Source organism: Misgurnus anguillicaudatus, chromosome 24 (assembly GCF_027580225.2).
Source record: "Misgurnus anguillicaudatus chromosome 24, ASM2758022v2, whole genome shotgun sequence".
Classification (NCBI taxonomy): Eukaryota; Metazoa; Chordata; class Actinopteri; order Cypriniformes; family Cobitidae; genus Misgurnus; species Misgurnus anguillicaudatus.
In genome coordinates this window covers 37,900,190-37,917,632 of record NC_073360.2, presented here as the reverse complement: position 1 = coordinate 37,917,632, position 17,443 = coordinate 37,900,190, and the positions used below count along the sequence as shown (strand labels likewise).

Here is a 17,443-nt window from a genome sequence, read left to right as displayed (position 1 = left end):
ACAATTACAAAAAATGCTGGCGGGCAACTTTTCAGCAAAAGGCTAGCGGGAAATCAACTGAATTAAAAGCAAAAAATAGGTTAATATCATATCTTAAAAGTGAATATTTAGACAGCCACCTCCCAAAAGAAGTACCCAATAAAGCATACTGATATTTTAAATATTAAATTTTGAATACTAATTATGAGATTTGGAGCATCAAAATGATTTCACAGTGATTTTAATCTTTGATATGACATTAAATATTAAATATATCAAGGTTATATTTTCACAAAATGTTCTTTACATTATATAGGATGAGTTTATAAAAACAGTAAATCACAAAATTTACTTTAGTTTGGCTTTACAGACTGGGTCACATCTTTCCACTACAGTGAACTTTTTATGCATCAGAAATATTTTGTCGATGTTATACTGTAGGTTCTTTATGAAACATTTTATATTTTTAAGAACTTATTCCACAAAACTTTTCTTTTTCATTTTTAAAAGAAATATTTTTATTAGATTTAACACCACAGCTCTGTCAGAAGTGACATTAAACTTAGCACGTCTCTGAGGTTCTTGCTTTGTGCAGTCATAGATGGACATTGACTAAACCCCAGCTGTGTTTTTTTAATGAGAATGACTGTAACATTTGAGCGTTCACAGCAATCCAAGTTAAGCTCCGCTGGACGTGTCCTTTCTGTAATTGAAACCTACTGTACATCTGATGGTATCTAGAGCGTGATTTAATGATAGACGGGAAGGATCAACTAAGATTTAGATTTTATAAGTATAGAATAGAACAAATCTTCAAGCTTTCTGGATGAGCTCTGCCTCTGAATTAATGCTTAAAACAGCAAATTAAAGACATAATCCATTGGATTTGGACATCTCAGTCTTTCCACGTGGCTTTGGCGAACATCTGTTGACTATACCGCCACTGCGGTCAATGTTAGAAAAAATGCATTGAATTATTCGCTGCACAGATTGGCTGGTTCTGTTTGGCTTGTGGCCACATCTTAAACAACTTAATGAACAGAGTTGATCTATTGATTTGGGTTTGTCTCCAAAGCCTATTTGTCCATTAGAAAATATGCTTATATAAAGTATGTACTGTATATTGTCTGAAAGCCAAATATATTTATTGTTAAAGTCACTTTAAACATTTCTTACTAAAAGTAAGCAAGCAACCTTCTGAAGCAAGCAATTTGCAAAGCATCTTTTAGTACATTTTTGGCAAATCATCTTTTAATAAATTTAAATTAGGGTCCATTTTGAAATACGCACTTGTTCAGTGTCGGCAAGTCAGAGCTATTAACTCGTGAGCAAGGCCCTAAAAGTCTAAAACCATGACAGCAAAATTGATTTGGGATAAATAAATCTGTCCTGTCTCCTCCTGTAGGCTCAATGGAATGGATTGACGGGACAAATCATCATAAACAAAACAGACGGACTGAGGAAAGAGTTTGATCTGGACGTCATCAGTCTGAAAGAAGATGGAATAGAAAAGGTAAAAACATTACATTTTCACATGAACCATACATCCGACTGTTGGTGAATCAACTCTATTTTGAATAAATTAACACTATTTTAATATCAATGACACATGTGAAGTCTTGGCTTTTAGTTTCATTTTAATTTTTTGTTTCATTTTCTTTAAAGCAGTTTATGGAAGGTGGTCGTTTTAGCAAAGTATGGAAGAAGGTTTGTACTGAATGTCAGAAACATAATTCCCTTCCGTCTGGTGATTCCAGTGGTTTCAAATAGTAATACTGTATATTGGTATTTTGATATATGCCATGATATTAAAGTATACTTATATGATATCTACATGACACTGCAAGTTTTTTCAAAGAGTACTAGCTGCGTTTCTATTACCCTTCACATTGCACAAATTGAAATGGCGAATTGAAATTTCCATTTCGCATAAAATCCCATATATCGCAAAAAAGTTTTTTACACTTGGATAAGTTGGCTTTTTAGGCAATTCATAAAAGAATACAATTTTTCACATTTACAGGTTGTCGAACGTGTGCAAAAGTCACATAATCGTTCTTTATATATGATACAGTATGTTTGGTTTGAGACAAATGCATGGCATCAAAATACAGCGAGAGCGATTTAGGAGTCGACTGCTCTGTATGGTTTCGAATCACTCTCGTGGTATTTTAATATAATCTGCATGTCGGTCTGCGCAGTGCTGTATAAAGTCAAAAAGGTGCGTTCAGAGGCTGACTTGAAGCAGTGCATGCCGGTTAGTAATTTTGTCCGACTTGAGCAGGTATGAGCGATGCAGGTATGTGACTGTGTCATGTGGTTTTAAAGTAATGCGAGAGCGTTTCGAGAGTAGCCGGCTGGCTCAGCCCGCACAGCCTCTCCAAAGCGGAGTTGTGATGACGACACAGCTCTTCGTGATTGGTCGCCTCACTGATGACAACGATCACGTTCGATTCAAGTTTAATCCAACCTTCAGTTCCACTAATAAACATTATAAATTCATGTTTTTCTAATAGGTAAAGCACGCATACATATGTTATATCGCGTCGTGTAATAAAATAAAAATACCAAACTTTATTGGTATTTTAATAATGTAGGCGTGTTTCCCGTTATTTTCGGGGATACAGTATAACAAGCAATTAAAATATTAGATATAAAATGTTTCTGGTTGCAACTTTTTATTAAAAGATTTGTTTTTAACAAATTCACCATCTAATTCCCTTTATTTGCGATAAAAAAAGGAAACATGGCGCACACGTAGGGTTATGTATCGTAAGAAATTTTTCTGTTCTGATTCCAGTTCCATGCCTAACAATTCCCGGTTGCGATTACAGTTCCATACAATAAAAATTATGCACAATACTTAAACAATTCCATTTGTGTTTATAAATCCCTGTCAAAATATTTTAAATGTAAAGTGAATTATTTGTCATCACTGATATCAGTTATAGCGCACAAACTTTTGAGTTTTATGGCCATTTGTGTTCATGCGAACTTGAAGACATCTCGAGACTGTACTTTATATTTCTCATAGTTTGTGAAGTACACGCCACCGCGGGTCGCACTGTACTGTCAACAGTCCAAGAATCCACACTTTTGGACATGTTTAACACTATACAAAGCTTTCCTCAGCAGCGCGAGTGTTTTCTTTGTAAACAGTGGCTCAATGTAATTAATATTCATGAGGTAAGACATGGCTATTTAAAGTGACCGCTCCCAGCACTTTGCTTGTGCATCGCATCGGGACCGCTTTTAGAACCGAAACTTAAGAATTACGTGCGGTTCCAGTTCCTTTTAAAAACAGAACCAGTTTTGAATAATAACCGGTTCTTGGTTCCCAACCCTACGCACACGTCACTATGGCAAGCAGCAGGAGTCCAGCTTTACGGCTCCGTCTTCAGCTCCTGCCTCGACTGCAAGCGGCAAACCTCGCCGTTCGGTCTGCGCAGCGCCGAATGAACTCGAACACGCATATATACACTTTTCGGCATGGTTTTTGGGATGACTTATTAACAAAATAAAATTACAAAAAAATGACATTTTAGCCGCATAACATCGGTTAATAGAAACGCTATCATTTCACAATTTTTTGTGAACAAATAAAAAATAACGCTAATGTTTTGCGAAAAATCTTTAATGGAAACGCAGCTATTGTCATGGTACATGTCCAAAATTATGGTATTATCTTGGTATAAAATATGTAAAATATAACAAGTTTTCAATATTTTTTGGTACATGTCCAATAATACAGTAATACCATGTTACCTTTTTGTCAGTCCCCCATAGTGCTGGTTTTTAGATAGTATAAAGAGCTAAGATATATTGTTTTTACACATCTTCCCAGCAAAATAAATTTATTTATAGATTAAGTTTTAAACACTGATTCATTTCATTATATGTTTTCTCAGTATTTCCTATCACATACGGTATTTTTACCCTTGCCAACATCTCCCTGGAAGCATGGTTTAACTTAAACCAACACGAAGTAACGTTTTAATGCTCAGCATCCATTTAGAAACAGCACGTCATGCTGTCATGTGTTCATCAAAGCAGAAAGCCGGTTTGACAAAGCATCTGTTTATGAGCACATTAATAGCACACCAACAGCACCAGACGCTCTCCTAATGTATATTTTAAAAGGCTGTCGTGACAGCAGCTATCAGACAGAAGTGAGATAGCGTAGCGAATGGAATGAGACCCTTTGACAGAAAGGCCATCTCAGAGGAGAGTACTCTTACTGTTTAGATGGGCATCTCATCTTTTATAATGGATTTACATCATCCAGACATGTTTAATGATTAAAAAATGATGGAGTTCATAAAAAATTATGTGAAGCATTTACTTTAGTCTGCAAACTTTTTTTAAATAACAAGCTTTATGAAGTATGCTTGTGTGCATTGCTTTATTGAGTATTGCATTTTTTTTTATTTTTCCTTATTTGTTACCCTAATACGTCTATTGTCTAGTTTTCCTTTTGCCTTGGTTGGTAGACATGAAATGTGTAATTTTGTGACTTTAAATCTGTGGTTCTCAAACTGGGGGCTACAAGATGGTGCCGGTGGGCAATTTTTATGACATTTTATTAAATACACAAATTTATTATAAAATTTGTGTAATTAAACCACAGAAAAAGAGGGGGGCATGCCGAAAAAGTTGGAGAACCACTGCTTTAAACTACTTTCCCAACTGAATATGGATTGACAATACAGCTGTAGATATTCGTATATGTACACACTTTATATTCGTAAGTGTAAACACTTTATAATTGGGCATCCTGACAACCAATGATCATGCTTGGAAGAGGAATATTTATTTTTGTAGTCTGATCTTACAGGAATTTGTATGTATTTTACGATTTTGCTACTTCATGTGAATCCGTATAGTGAATCGAACATAAACGTACGATTATTATAAAATAAACAATAATGAAACCTAACCCAAACATCACAGGGGAAATCGTACAAAGCAAATCATAAAAAAACGTACAGATGTCATGGTGCAGATTAATACCCACCTCGTAAAATACATACAAAACTGTTATGCAGAATTATGCAGTTATCACACACTTCAGCTTTAAATAATATTTTATCGATACAGTTGAATCGTACGGAGCCCCTAAGGGGACATGGAGCAAAAATTAAATAAAGTTTAGTTTCGCGTGCGCACATGAAACTAACACATGCTCACGTGAAACTAACGCGTGCGCACGTGAAACTTTATCTTTCACGTGCGCGCACAATAGTTTCACGTGAGCATGCAAAAAAATTCTGCACATGAAGGTTTCGCGTGAGCACATGAAACTAAACTTTTGATTTTCTTTACTCCAATGTCACCTTGGGGGCTCGGTAGAATCGACTACCATCAAAACTAAACTATTATAAACTAAGCTATCACACTGAACCATTTGTTATCACACTTGTTTAGATCGGTGTGTGGAACTCAAACACAGGCCTTAACTTGACAGACAGCAACAAAGACAAAAACACCAATGTGTCAGACTCCATGGCCAACCGGACGCTCATCGTCACAACAATTCTGGTAAGAATTAATAGATGAATAGTATGCAAACAGTATGAACAAAATAATCTACTTCTGGAACTTGTATATCAAGAATATTGTTGCCTTCAGGAAAACCCATATGTGATGTATAAGAAGTCTGATAAGCCTCTGTATGGAAACGATCGGTTTGAAGGCTACTGTCTGGACCTGCTGAAAGAGCTATCCAACATCCTGGGCTTTTCATACGAGGTCAAACTTGTGACTGATGGAAAATACGGAGCACAGAATGATAAAGGAGAGTGGAATGGGATGGTCAGGGAACTGATAGATCATGTAAGTCTGAGATCTGACTGTTATTTGTTAAGTCCCACTTTTTTGATCTGCCCATGAAGTCAAAATGTTGTGACTTAAAGGGATAGTTCACCCAAAAATGAAAACTCTGTCATCATTCACTCACTCCCATGTTGTTACAAACCCGTATAAATGTCTTTGTTCTGAAGACCATTTGTGGACCCCATTCACTTCCATAGTATTTTTTTCCTACTGTGGAAGTGAATGGGGTCCACGGACAGTTTAGTTACAAACATTTCTTAAAATATCTAACTTTGTGTTCATCAGAACAAAGAAATTTATAAGAGTTTGTAACAACTTAAGAGTGATTAAATGATGACAGAATATTCATTTTTGGGTGAAATATCCCTTTAAGGGGATCGCACACCCAACGTGCAGCGCCGCGCCGAGTCGCGTCTAGGACAACTCAGAGGTATCGTAAACCGGAAGTGCACATAAAATAGCGCGAGCTTAGTCAGATAGCGTCTACTTCAAAATGCAAAATATACGTTAGCAGCCAATGTTAATCATTAATGATTCGGGACAAATATGATGTTATTTAATGTTAAACTATGTGAGTGGCACTCAGTGGCGCGACAGGGATTTGAGCAACTTCCTGAGTCAAAGCTGGGCGCCGCGGACAGGCGGCACCTGACGGCGCCGGTGTGCGTATACTCATATAAAACAATGTGTTCGATTTTTTTAGAATGGCGCGGCACTGAGCTGCGTGTCCGGTGTGCGACCCCCTTTAGTATGTTATCTTTGGAGATGCTTTAAAACTAGTATAGTTTTCAGCAAATGTGCTTTAGCTTTCTCTTCCTGAAAAAAATTGCTAAAATTATTGATGACTGATCTTGCACTACACAGATTTTGGTCCAATCAGATGCTCTCTAAAATCTGCTTTTTAAGTCGTGATGTGAAGAATACCATTTCTGTGTCCAAGCCTCGACTCCATTATATGGGACTACAGACTCAACAGTAGAGTTCTTCAAGGGTCCACTTAGATCTGAAAACCGAGGTTTCGAGACCAGTGAGGTTTTAGGTCTAAAAGTTTCACGTGTTTCTTGGATACAGGTCGGGTATAATAACAGCAGCATCGGGTCTTGGGTTATTTAAAATGAAAGCGTTTTTGTACGAACGGACCCAAGACTACTCAAACTATCTCACGCATGTGCATCAAGTCCTTTTGCATCATCATCAGCGCTTGCGACATTGTGTGGCTGGCAGTAAGTTAATTTTCGTTGAGACAGTCCTGTCAATCAATTTTGAATGCACATTTTAGCGGTTACCTTGGTGTCTTTGTTACATAACAAAGGAAAATAAATGGAGCAGCGGGCCAAATTGGATGTGTGTGCGGGGCTGCAGACTGCGTACACGTTGGTGCCGTTTACATTCAGGTTTAAAAAAAAGGTCACCGGTTCACGTCGGATTTGACTCCAATTTTCGTAGGTTTGTCTCAGCTCGGGTCCTTCTTCTAAAAAAATATTTATGCACGTTGGGTACTTCGGTAATTTCGGGTCGGGTACATTTCTTTGGACAGGAGAAGACCTCTACTCAACAGCCATGTATTTATTCATATCACACATTTAAGCTATATTTCTATAAACTCGCGGTGTATGGTACATTTTCCAAGCTCACAATGTCCCAGACAAGAATGCTTTAATTATTTAATTATATAAATCTGGGATTTCAGTATGGAGATAAAGGTTAGGATCATGATTTTCTGTAGTTTTTACACTGCACTATGAGTGTATATTACTATAGTTTGCTTAAAGGGGACATATCATGAAAATCTGACTTTTTCCATGTTTAAAGTGCATTTTTTTCAACCTAGAAAATGTGAAAAAAGATCAACCCAGTAACTTAATTTTGGTAAACAATTCTCTGCAAGCATGTGAAAAAATAGGTAATTGAAATTTGGCTCCCCTTGTGATGTCAGAAGAGGATAATACCGCTTCTTAGTCTGCACTATCCAACCACGGCACTGCCATTTAGTGCAGAGATCAGCTCATTTGCATTTAAAAGGACACGCCCAAAATGGCACATTTTTGCTTGCACCTACAAAGTGTCAATTTTAACATGTTATAATAAATTATCTAGATGGTATTTTAAGCAAAACTTCATGAATGTACTCTGGGTACACAAAAGATTTATTAGACATCTTTAAAAAGTCTTTTGAAATGTCCTCTTTAAGAAATCTGATGGAGCATTTGGATGCGGAAGTTGTGGCGTGCGACATCAGACTTAACAACACTGAAAAAAATGGTTCATTTAATATTCTCAATTTTTTAAGGTAAGTGGTCGCAATCAATTTATTGAAGCTACATTTAAACAAAACTTTTTTGTTTTGTTTTGTATTTCTAATTTGGTTTTGTTTAAATAAATTAATTGCGACCACTTACCTTAAAAAAAATTTAGTAAATTGGATGATAATATCTAAAGCATCTGATATTGACTAGCAATATCAAATCATGTCTCTTATGTCAAAATTTTGTTTTTAATGAAACCTTCCAACACAGAAATAAGTACTATATGACATTTCATTGGGTGTTTATGAGTTAAATGCTCATTAATTGAGCTTTGAACGACACTAATGAATCAAATCTCCCGCTGGTTTATTTCTAGGTGGCAGATTTGGCTGTGGCTCCACTTACCATCACTTATGTGAGAGAAAAAGTCATTGATTTTTCCAAGCCTTTCATGACTTTGGGAATCTCTATTCTCTACCACAAACCTAACGGCACCAACCCAGGAGTTTTCTCGTTCCTGAACCCTCTCTCTCCGGACATCTGGATGTATGTGCTGTTGGCCTGCCTCGGGGTCAGCTGCGTGCTCTTCGTCATTGCCAGGTAAAATCTATTTTGAACCTATTGAGACCTTTTGGATTCAGTTCAGCCACTTTCTGCACACATAACTCTTTCGATTATGTCACGCATGATTGCTGTTAATTGGCTCTTGTTTTGCTGCCCAGCATTTTGGCAAGTTTTAGTGCATTCGCAGCAGAATGGCAGTAGTTCAAAAAAACTTGGCCATTTCGTTCATGGCAGAGGTTTTCTGACTCACTCGTCTGCTTTAACTTTTTATGGGTGTATTTGTGCTTATAAAGTCAAAATCGATGTCTGGTTTTATTAATGCATATTTTTGGCTCTGTTGTGCATGATTCATTGGTGCACTTTTGTTCAAAGAAAAATGACTTTCCTTGAAGAGCAGAGCTCTCTTATTTTGTTTTGCTTACTGGTTAATTTGTTAGACACTTGTTATTTGAAACAATATACACTGACCTAAAGGATTATTAGGAACACCTGTTCAATTTCTCATTAATGCAATTAACTAACCAACCAATCACATGGCAGTAGCTTCAATGCATTTAGGGGTGTGGTCCTGGTCAAGACAATCTCCTGAACTCCAAACTGAATGACAGAATGGGAAAGAAAGGTGATTTAAGCAATTTTGAGCGTGGGATGGTTGTTGGTGCCAGACGGGCCAGTCTGAGTATTTCACAATCTGCTCAGTTACTGGAATTTTCACGCACAACCATTTCTAAGGTTTACAAAGAATGGTGTCAGTCCTGTGGTCAGTCCTGTGGGCGAAAATGCCTTGTTGATGCTAAAGGTCAGAGGAGAATGAGCCGACTGATTCAAGATGATAGAAGAGCAAATTTGACTAAAATAACCACTCGTTACAACCGAGGTATGCAGCAAAGCATTTGTGAAGCCACAACACGCACAACCTTGAGGCGGATGGGCTTCAACAGCAGAAGACCCCACCAGGTACCACTCATCTCCACTACAAATAGCAAAAAGAGGCTACCATTTGCACAAGCTCACCAAAATTGGACAGTTGAAGACTGTAAAAATGTTGTCTGGTCTGATGAGTCTCGATTTCTGTTGAGACATTTAGATGGTAGAGTCAGAATTTGGCATAAACAGAATGAGAACATGGATCCATCATGCCTTGTTACCACTGTGCAGGCTGTGGTGGTGGTGTAATGGTGTGGGGGATGTTTTCTTGGCACACTTTAGGCCCCTTAGTGCCAATTGGGCATCGTTTAAATGCCACGGCCTACCTGAGCATTGTTTCTGACCATGTCCATCCCTTTATGACCACCATTTACCCATCCTCTCATGGCTACTTCCAGCAGGATAATGCACAATGTCACAAAGCTTGAATCATTTCAAATTAGTTTCTTGAACATGACAATGAGTTCACTGTACTAAAATGGCCCCCAAAGTCACCAGATCTCAACCCAATCGAGCATCTTTGAGATGTGGTGGAACGGGAGCTTCGTGCCTTGGATGTGCATCCCACAAATCTCCATCAACTGCAAGATGCTATCCTATCAATATGGGCCAACATTTATAAAGAATGCTTTCAGCACCTTGATGAATAAATGCCACATAGAATTAAGGTAGGGGATCGAACACAGTATTAGTATGGTGTTCCTAATAATCTTTTAGGTGAGCGTATACACTATGTATATGTAGAAATAAATATATTTTTGTGTCCGTCTGCAGGTTTACACCATATGAATGGTACAACCCTCATCCTTGCAACCCAGATTCTGATGTTGTCGAGAACAACTTCACTTTAATCAACAGTGTCTGGTTTGGGGTTGGAGCTCTTATGCAGCAAGGTGTGTGATTATTTTATAAAGCAAATTGCCTGGCAGCTGTTGAAGTGGAAAATAAGAAAGGAAATGAAAATCTAAAGCTAACATCTCAAGTAACTTAAAGCAAATATATCTCTGTTTTTGTTTATACATTCCTTTATTTATTCAAGACTACAGTTTTGTAATGCTTTAATCCAAATTAAAATTAATTTCACACTATAATGAATTTCAGAAATTGTTATGCTAACATGTTTGTTTGCTTATACTATTTGAATATTTCTCATGGATAGGATCTGAGCTGATGCCCAAGGCTTTGTCCACCAGGATCGTTGGAGGCATCTGGTGGTTCTTCACCCTCATCATCATCTCATCCTACACAGCTAACCTGGCCGCTTTCCTCACAGTGGAGAGAATGGACTCACCTATAGACTCAGCTGATGATCTGGCCAAGCAGACCAAGATAGAGTACGGCGCTGTGCGTGACGGCTCCACAATGACTTTCTTTAAGGTTAAACAACACACCTGATCCAAAATACATATATTACATTATCTTCATATAAAATTAAAACACAAAAGACATTAAAACATTTGAATGCGTATGTCATTTGATGTATATTATAAAATATATCCTACTCTATCTTTCCCAGAAATCAAAGATCTCCACCTATGAGAAGATGTGGGCATTCATGAGCAGTAGGAAGAACACAGCGCTGGTAAAGAATAACAGAGAGGGAATCCAGCGTGTGTTAACCACCGACTACGCTCTACTGATGGAGTCCACCAGCATTGAATACATCAGTCAGAGAAACTGTAACCTCACACAGATCGGGGGACTCATAGACTCTAAGGGTTACGGTGTGGGCACTCCTATTGGTACGCTGGTTACATTTTTTTTATACAGTAACAGATCTTAATATTGTATTTTCAATTGACATGTAGTGCTAACACAGATACAGATCTTTGGTTATTACTAATGACCACTTAATCCAAATACGCCGACATCACCTTTATTATAGTTCACGAGTTCACACTTACAAATAAGTTGGTTAGATTAAATTAGTAAACGTATTTGGCGTGCTGTCCGGGGAGAGGGCTCTGAGCTCGGAAATGGGCCCGAACGCAGAGTATCCCCCCCCCCCAGTTTAGGAATTAACCTGGTGAGTGAGAGGTGATGGGGTGGTGGAGGGATTCTGAAGACTGCAGAGGATCTTTGCAGAGTCAAACTGTGACTTATATATGGCGTGCCTTTGTCCTGATTGGGTAGATATGATGATTACTGATTGAGGACATCTGGTGGTACTAGAGTATCTGTTGATTACTGATTATAGACAGCTGGAAGTACTTAAGTGGTTTATTTGACGTGCTCCTCCCGAACTACGTTAATAAAACATCATTTATTCAATGTTTAACTTTAGATAAATCAATTAAATGCTTTCTTTTATGAATAACCAAATGAAAATATCTATAAGCTACTTATGGCATGTGAAACTGTTTATAAGAAACGATTATAATGGATCATTTAAAGCAACACTATGTAGTTTCCATGTAAAAATGACTTACAGCTCCCCCATGTGGTTGAAAAGCGTACAGTGCTTGGTATCAGACACTCTTCTTAAGGCAGGGGGAGGGGCGGGGCTGTGTTTCCTACCCTCCACCGCCACTTTCAGAGTGTGCTTGTAGCAGCTAGGAGGTTGCTCAGGTTGCAGCAACAGTACAATTTGTCCAGTTAAAAGTTGTTCTATCACTGAAATAATTTTAGAGACATTATTTAAAGGTAAAAAAACTACATAGTGTTGCTTTAATGTGCCATAAATTTGCAAATCAAATCCGCACCCTAGGGGCCTTCATTTGCTCTTATGACCATTTATCAAAAATGCATACATGTGATTCGTAGAACGAACGTACGCACAGAAAACGTGCAAACCCCTTTCTTTCAAATGTGAAATCTATAAAGTGCAAATGGTCTTGAACTTGTGCGCAGCTAAGCAGTTTCAGATCTCCGCCTTTAAACAATGCCTAATTAATGTCATTGACATATAAAATAGCACCTGTCAATGTTTAAATTCTTTTTAAGCAGCAAGAATGGCTTATGTTTCCAGAGGCCTGCAACAATCGGACAAGCAGAAGTGCTTACTCTGCAAAAAACTATTTTTAAGAAAACTTTTTTTAGTATTTTTGTCTTGTTTTCAGTAAAAATATCAAAAGAATTCTTAAATTAAGGTACTTTTTCTTGATTAGCAAGATGCCCCAGAAAATAAGTCTAGTTTTTAGACCAAAAATATCCAATTTAAATGATTTTGTGCATAAATTAAGCAAAAAAATCTCCCAATGGGGTAAGCAAAAAAATCTTGAAAATTTTTCTTAAGCAATAAATTCAAGAAAAATTAGCAGATTTTTTTATTGTTTTATGCACAAAATCACTAAGAATTTTTTTCTTGAAAATCTTTTCTTGAAACTTTCTTACTTAGTGTTTTTTTCTTGTTTTCAGTAAAAATATCTAAAAATTCCTAAATTAACATGTATTTTCTTGATGCAAAATTACCTAGAAAAATTTGTCTAGTTTTTAGACAAAAAATATAAACTTTAAGTAAATTCGTGCTTAACACAAGCAAAAATCTGCCAATGGAATAAAATTTTTTCTCAAAATAAGTTTACTTTTTTCATAAACAGTTTTTTAAGCACAAATTAGCTTTTACTCAAAAACTTGACTTATTTTCCTAGGTCATTTTGCACAACAAGAAAATACATCTCAATTTAAGAATTTGTAGACACTTTCCATTGAAAACAAGACTAAAACACTCAGTAAGAAAGTCATTTTTTGCAGTGTACGCACCTTTGCCTGTCAGATTGTGGCAGGTCCCTGGAAATACAAGCCACTCTTGCTGTCATTTTTGCAGTGTATGTCTGCTCAGTCCTTGATGTGGCGCTAAGCACTTTTCCACGTTAAAGACTTTAGGAATATGGCCATGGATTTTTGCGTACACACATTTTACGATAAAATCTGTGCGTATGCACGCTTTAAAGATTTTATGATGGCAAGGACGAGAACCCATAAATATGATGAAACTAATACAGTACATGAAACACCCATCCTTAAATTCCAATCAATATATTTTTTATATGAAAACATTTAAACTCTTATAAACAGTAATTTTACATTATAAAAGCATCATTTTGTTTCCAAATAATTGGCTTTATAGTAGATTTTTTTTACCATTTTTGCTTTATTGTCTTTCTCTGAAATTATCGAGGGAGCCTTTAGTACCTTCTGAAGGACCCCAGTTTGAAAACCCCTGTTTTAAAAGTTTTTACTAGGGCAGTCAAATGACCAATTGCGATTAATCGCATACATATTATACAAACACACTCTTATTTTTTTGTGTGTGTGTGTGTGTGGGGGGGGGTACTGTGTGTAATTATTACACGCACACACACACGCACACACACGCACGCACACACACACACACACACACACACACACACACACACACATATACATTTAAGAAAAAATATGTATGTGTTTACATACATGTTTACAACATCTTGCCATCAACACTGACTGAAACATTGTTTTTCCCTCCCGTTGATGTTCTCGCTCAGGTTCCCCGTACAGAGACAAGGTGACCATCGCCATCCTACAGTTACAGGAGGAAGGGAAGCTTCACATGATGAAGGAGAAGTGGTGGAGAGGAAACGGTTGTCCGGAGGAGGACAGTAAAGAGGCCAGCGCTTTAGGAGTGGAAAACATCGGAGGAATCTTCATCGTGCTGGCGGCCGGACTCGTCCTCTCCGTGTTCGTGGCAATCGGGGAGTTTATCTATAAGTCCAGAAAGAACCTAGATATCGAAGAGGTGAGCGTGGGACAGTGCGAATGGCACAATAAGTATTGATTGGACACCACAAGATGGTTTGAACTTTTGCTCCTCGACCCAGCGAAGCTCGGGCACATGCTGACTGAACGTTGGTTTGAGATGTCACATGACATTGTCAGATCAGCTGTGCTGTACAGTACATGGGGACGACTGTTAGACATCGAACAAAAATATTTACTAAGTTGCTCAGAACCTTTTATACCTGTTTGTTTTCAGGTTTGATTTCTGAGCTGAACAAACAATGAAAACTGTGTCAATAAAATATATTGAATGAGAAGGACTGATGTTTGCGATACAGAAATTACAGCAGATATTGTATTGTAGAGTAGCTCATGTCCATTTAGATTATTAGATTTAGATTTTGAAGACTTTTTTCTTTATAGACATATTCCTTCCTAATATAATTTATATAATAAGATGTGTTTATGGGTTTTCATAAAGGTGCTGTGTGTCATTTTTTGGATGTTTAAATACTTTCTTCTGTTCTGAGACTGATGGTCGCTTAAAGGTTGGGTTCATAAAACATTACGCTTGTTAAAAAACTGTTTGAATTTTGTTTTGTGCCACATATGGCTCAGAAGCTACACATTTTACAGTACCTTTAAAAAGTTTGTCTTAATTGTCTCCGCCTTTCTGTTTGAAACTTTGTTTTTGAAGACTGTTAGTAACATTTGTCTTAAAGCAATGTCATTTGAGCCCTACTTTTTTAATATCACCTAAACAGTTAAAACAATAAAACATGTTTATAATGCATTCATTTAACACCAGCATTACATGTGACCTAACCATGCAGCTTCATGTATTGAAGATTATACAATATCAGAAATCTTTATATCATGAAATGTGTATTTTGTGTATGTACTATATATGTGATAGAATGGCCCCACAGTTCCTACAGCTCATTGGTAGAGCAATCCAAAAGGTTGTGGGTTCGATCACATGGGAACAGTTAATAAATGTATTGATAAAACTTATCAAGAAGTTTCTGCCAAATGCGTTAATGTAAAAGCTGAAAATCTGCACCTCTGTTGAGGATCCGCCATGGAGTCTATTGCTATTTTGGTATTTGGGCACTAATGCACAGCACTTGTAATGTCATTGAAGTAGATATTAAACCAAAATATCAATTATATTATTTGACAAAAAAAATCGACATTTCTCACCCCAAACATTTTACACAATGGTTTTACAAACAGTAGACATAAGAGAGAACCCTACGGACACTTTTTGATCGCCACATGATGCAGGGATTTTTGATAATGTCTTTGTTGGGATCACTTTACTGTAACAGTCTTGTATATTTACAAATATAAGTTTGCCAATAAATCACTTGTTTGCATATGACTGAGGGTTTGCACAGAAACTGTGGTTAGGAGGACAGTCTGAGGTTTGTGTATTTTGATGAACTCTGGGATTGGGCTTAAAACTGCTTTCATTTTTCTTCACTGGACCATAATCCTCTAACCCTGATTCCTTAATCAAAATTGAGAGTTTTTAATCTAGCGTACAACAGCGCAGGGATTTACAGATTTATGACCTTGTGCTTCAGCACAGCTGTTTATCCCTGAGATCTGCTCTGTGTTCTGAACAGTGCTTGTGTTGGGTTAAATTACACACTTTTTTGTGTTTGTCTTTCTTGTGAGTGTGAGTGTGTGTATATCAATGTTTGTTTGTTTATCAATTTATTTTACATTTATGCATTTAGCAGATGCTTTTACATTTTTACACAAGGTTTACATTTATGTGTGTTCCTTTGGAATTTAATCCCACATCCTTTGTGCTGCTTATGCAATGTGCACTAGTTGAACTACAGGAGTTATGGGTGTGGTAAATTCCTAATCTCTAATAATATGAGAATAATATGATCTACTGTTCAGAATAATTAGCTATTTTTTATATTTACACTTATTGCATACATTTTTTTATCAAAAGTGACTTAAAGTGCAGTGTCCCTGGAATCAAACCTTGATTTAATTTGGTATACGAACAGTACTGTGGTTCATTAACATTGTGCTAATTTGAATAACTAATATTTTACATTAAGTGGAAATAGTAGTGGCCTAGGATACTAGTTTAAATTATACAACAAAAGGACAGTGAAGTAAAAATAATGTAGCTACACTCTAAAAACAAACGGTGCTATTGATAGCACCAAAAGTGGTTCTTTGCTCGTAATCTTAGAAGAACCGTTTTTAGTGCCATATAGCACCTGTGAAGCACCTGTGTAGAACCATATGGGGGCCATATAGCACCACTATAGCACCAAATATGGTTCTACATGGCACTATGTGGTTCTACACAGGTGCTTTACAGGTGCTTCACCTGTGCTATATGGCACTAAAAACGGTTCTTCTATGATTAGAACCACTTTTGGTGCTATATAGCACCATTTTTTAGAGTGTATATAACAAAAAAAAAAACTTGTCAAAAAAGTGTAACACAAGTGTAACACAAAAATCTTGTGTTCCTTTTGATCCACCAGTTTGTTACTTTCCTCCAAGCTGACAGGGTCAAAAGTAACAATGTGACTATTCAAAGTAAAACTATACTGAAGTCATATTAAATTTGTTTAAAATTCCACCTGGTATTGATAGACCACTCTTGTGAGTTATTGACCACAGCAAAAATATTTCTCTGTAACATTATCTTTTAAATTATATTTGTTCGAAAAATGGTACTTTCGCCCCTGCTCTCCCCTAATGCTCAATTAAATATATTTTTGAATTTGAAAATATATTTAGTTTTAACCTTTTATCAACATATATTTCAAAATGTATTTCAACCAAAATATTTCTAATTTTACATCCCATATAGCAAAAAAGTATTCCAAATGCCAAATTATATTTTAAATATATTCTATACAAGTTCATTTTATAAAGTAAATTTTTAAAGTTGAAAATATATTTCATTTTTAGCCTTTTTAAAACTGTTATGTTTACAGGTTCGTAATATGAATAAAGTAGATATAGTAGGCTACATATATTTTTATGCTTAAAATGTATTTATTTTTAAAATATATTTCAAAATATACAAAAAATTATCTGTGAAAAATATGTCTTTGTAAACATATTCCAAAATATATTTCAGGAAATATATTTTTGGCCATTTTTTTATATTTTGAAATATATTTAATATGAGATGGCATAAACTAAAA

The 17,443-nt window shown here is 36.4% G+C and overlaps 1 protein-coding gene and 1 long non-coding RNA gene across 4 annotated transcripts in view; one reads left to right on the top strand and one right to left on the bottom strand.

The window, feature by feature from the left end:
- Positions 1 to 15,262, top strand: part of grik1b (glutamate receptor, ionotropic, kainate 1b) — a 44,933-nt gene extending 29,671 nt beyond the window's left edge. For 2 of the 3 annotated variants that reach the window (XM_055197377.2, XM_055197375.2), the window contains 9 exons: positions 1,385 to 1,492; positions 1,645 to 1,686; positions 5,404 to 5,517; positions 5,608 to 5,811; positions 8,434 to 8,657; positions 10,323 to 10,441; positions 10,708 to 10,925; positions 11,065 to 11,290; positions 14,018 to 15,262. In XM_055197377.2, coding sequence (XP_055053352.2) covers positions 1,385 to 1,492; positions 1,645 to 1,686; positions 5,404 to 5,517; positions 5,608 to 5,811; positions 8,434 to 8,657; positions 10,323 to 10,441; positions 10,708 to 10,925; positions 11,065 to 11,290; positions 14,018 to 14,307 — 1,545 coding nt within the window. In that variant the 3' untranslated portion in view covers positions 14,308 to 15,262. The remainder of the gene's footprint in view (positions 1 to 1,384; positions 1,493 to 1,644; positions 1,687 to 5,403; positions 5,518 to 5,607; positions 5,812 to 8,433; positions 8,658 to 10,322; positions 10,442 to 10,707; positions 10,926 to 11,064; positions 11,291 to 14,017) is intronic. The other variant, XM_055197378.2, reaches the window with a different exon arrangement.
- LOC141361421 (uncharacterized) lies at positions 1,339 to 14,120 on the bottom strand. Its single transcript, XR_012367479.1, has 3 exons — positions 13,947 to 14,120; positions 10,840 to 10,939; positions 1,339 to 1,468 (listed from the first exon to the last, which is right to left on the bottom strand). It is a non-coding gene; the product is annotated as an uncharacterized lncRNA (long non-coding RNA).
- Positions 15,263 to 17,443: the final 2,181 nt, after the last annotated feature.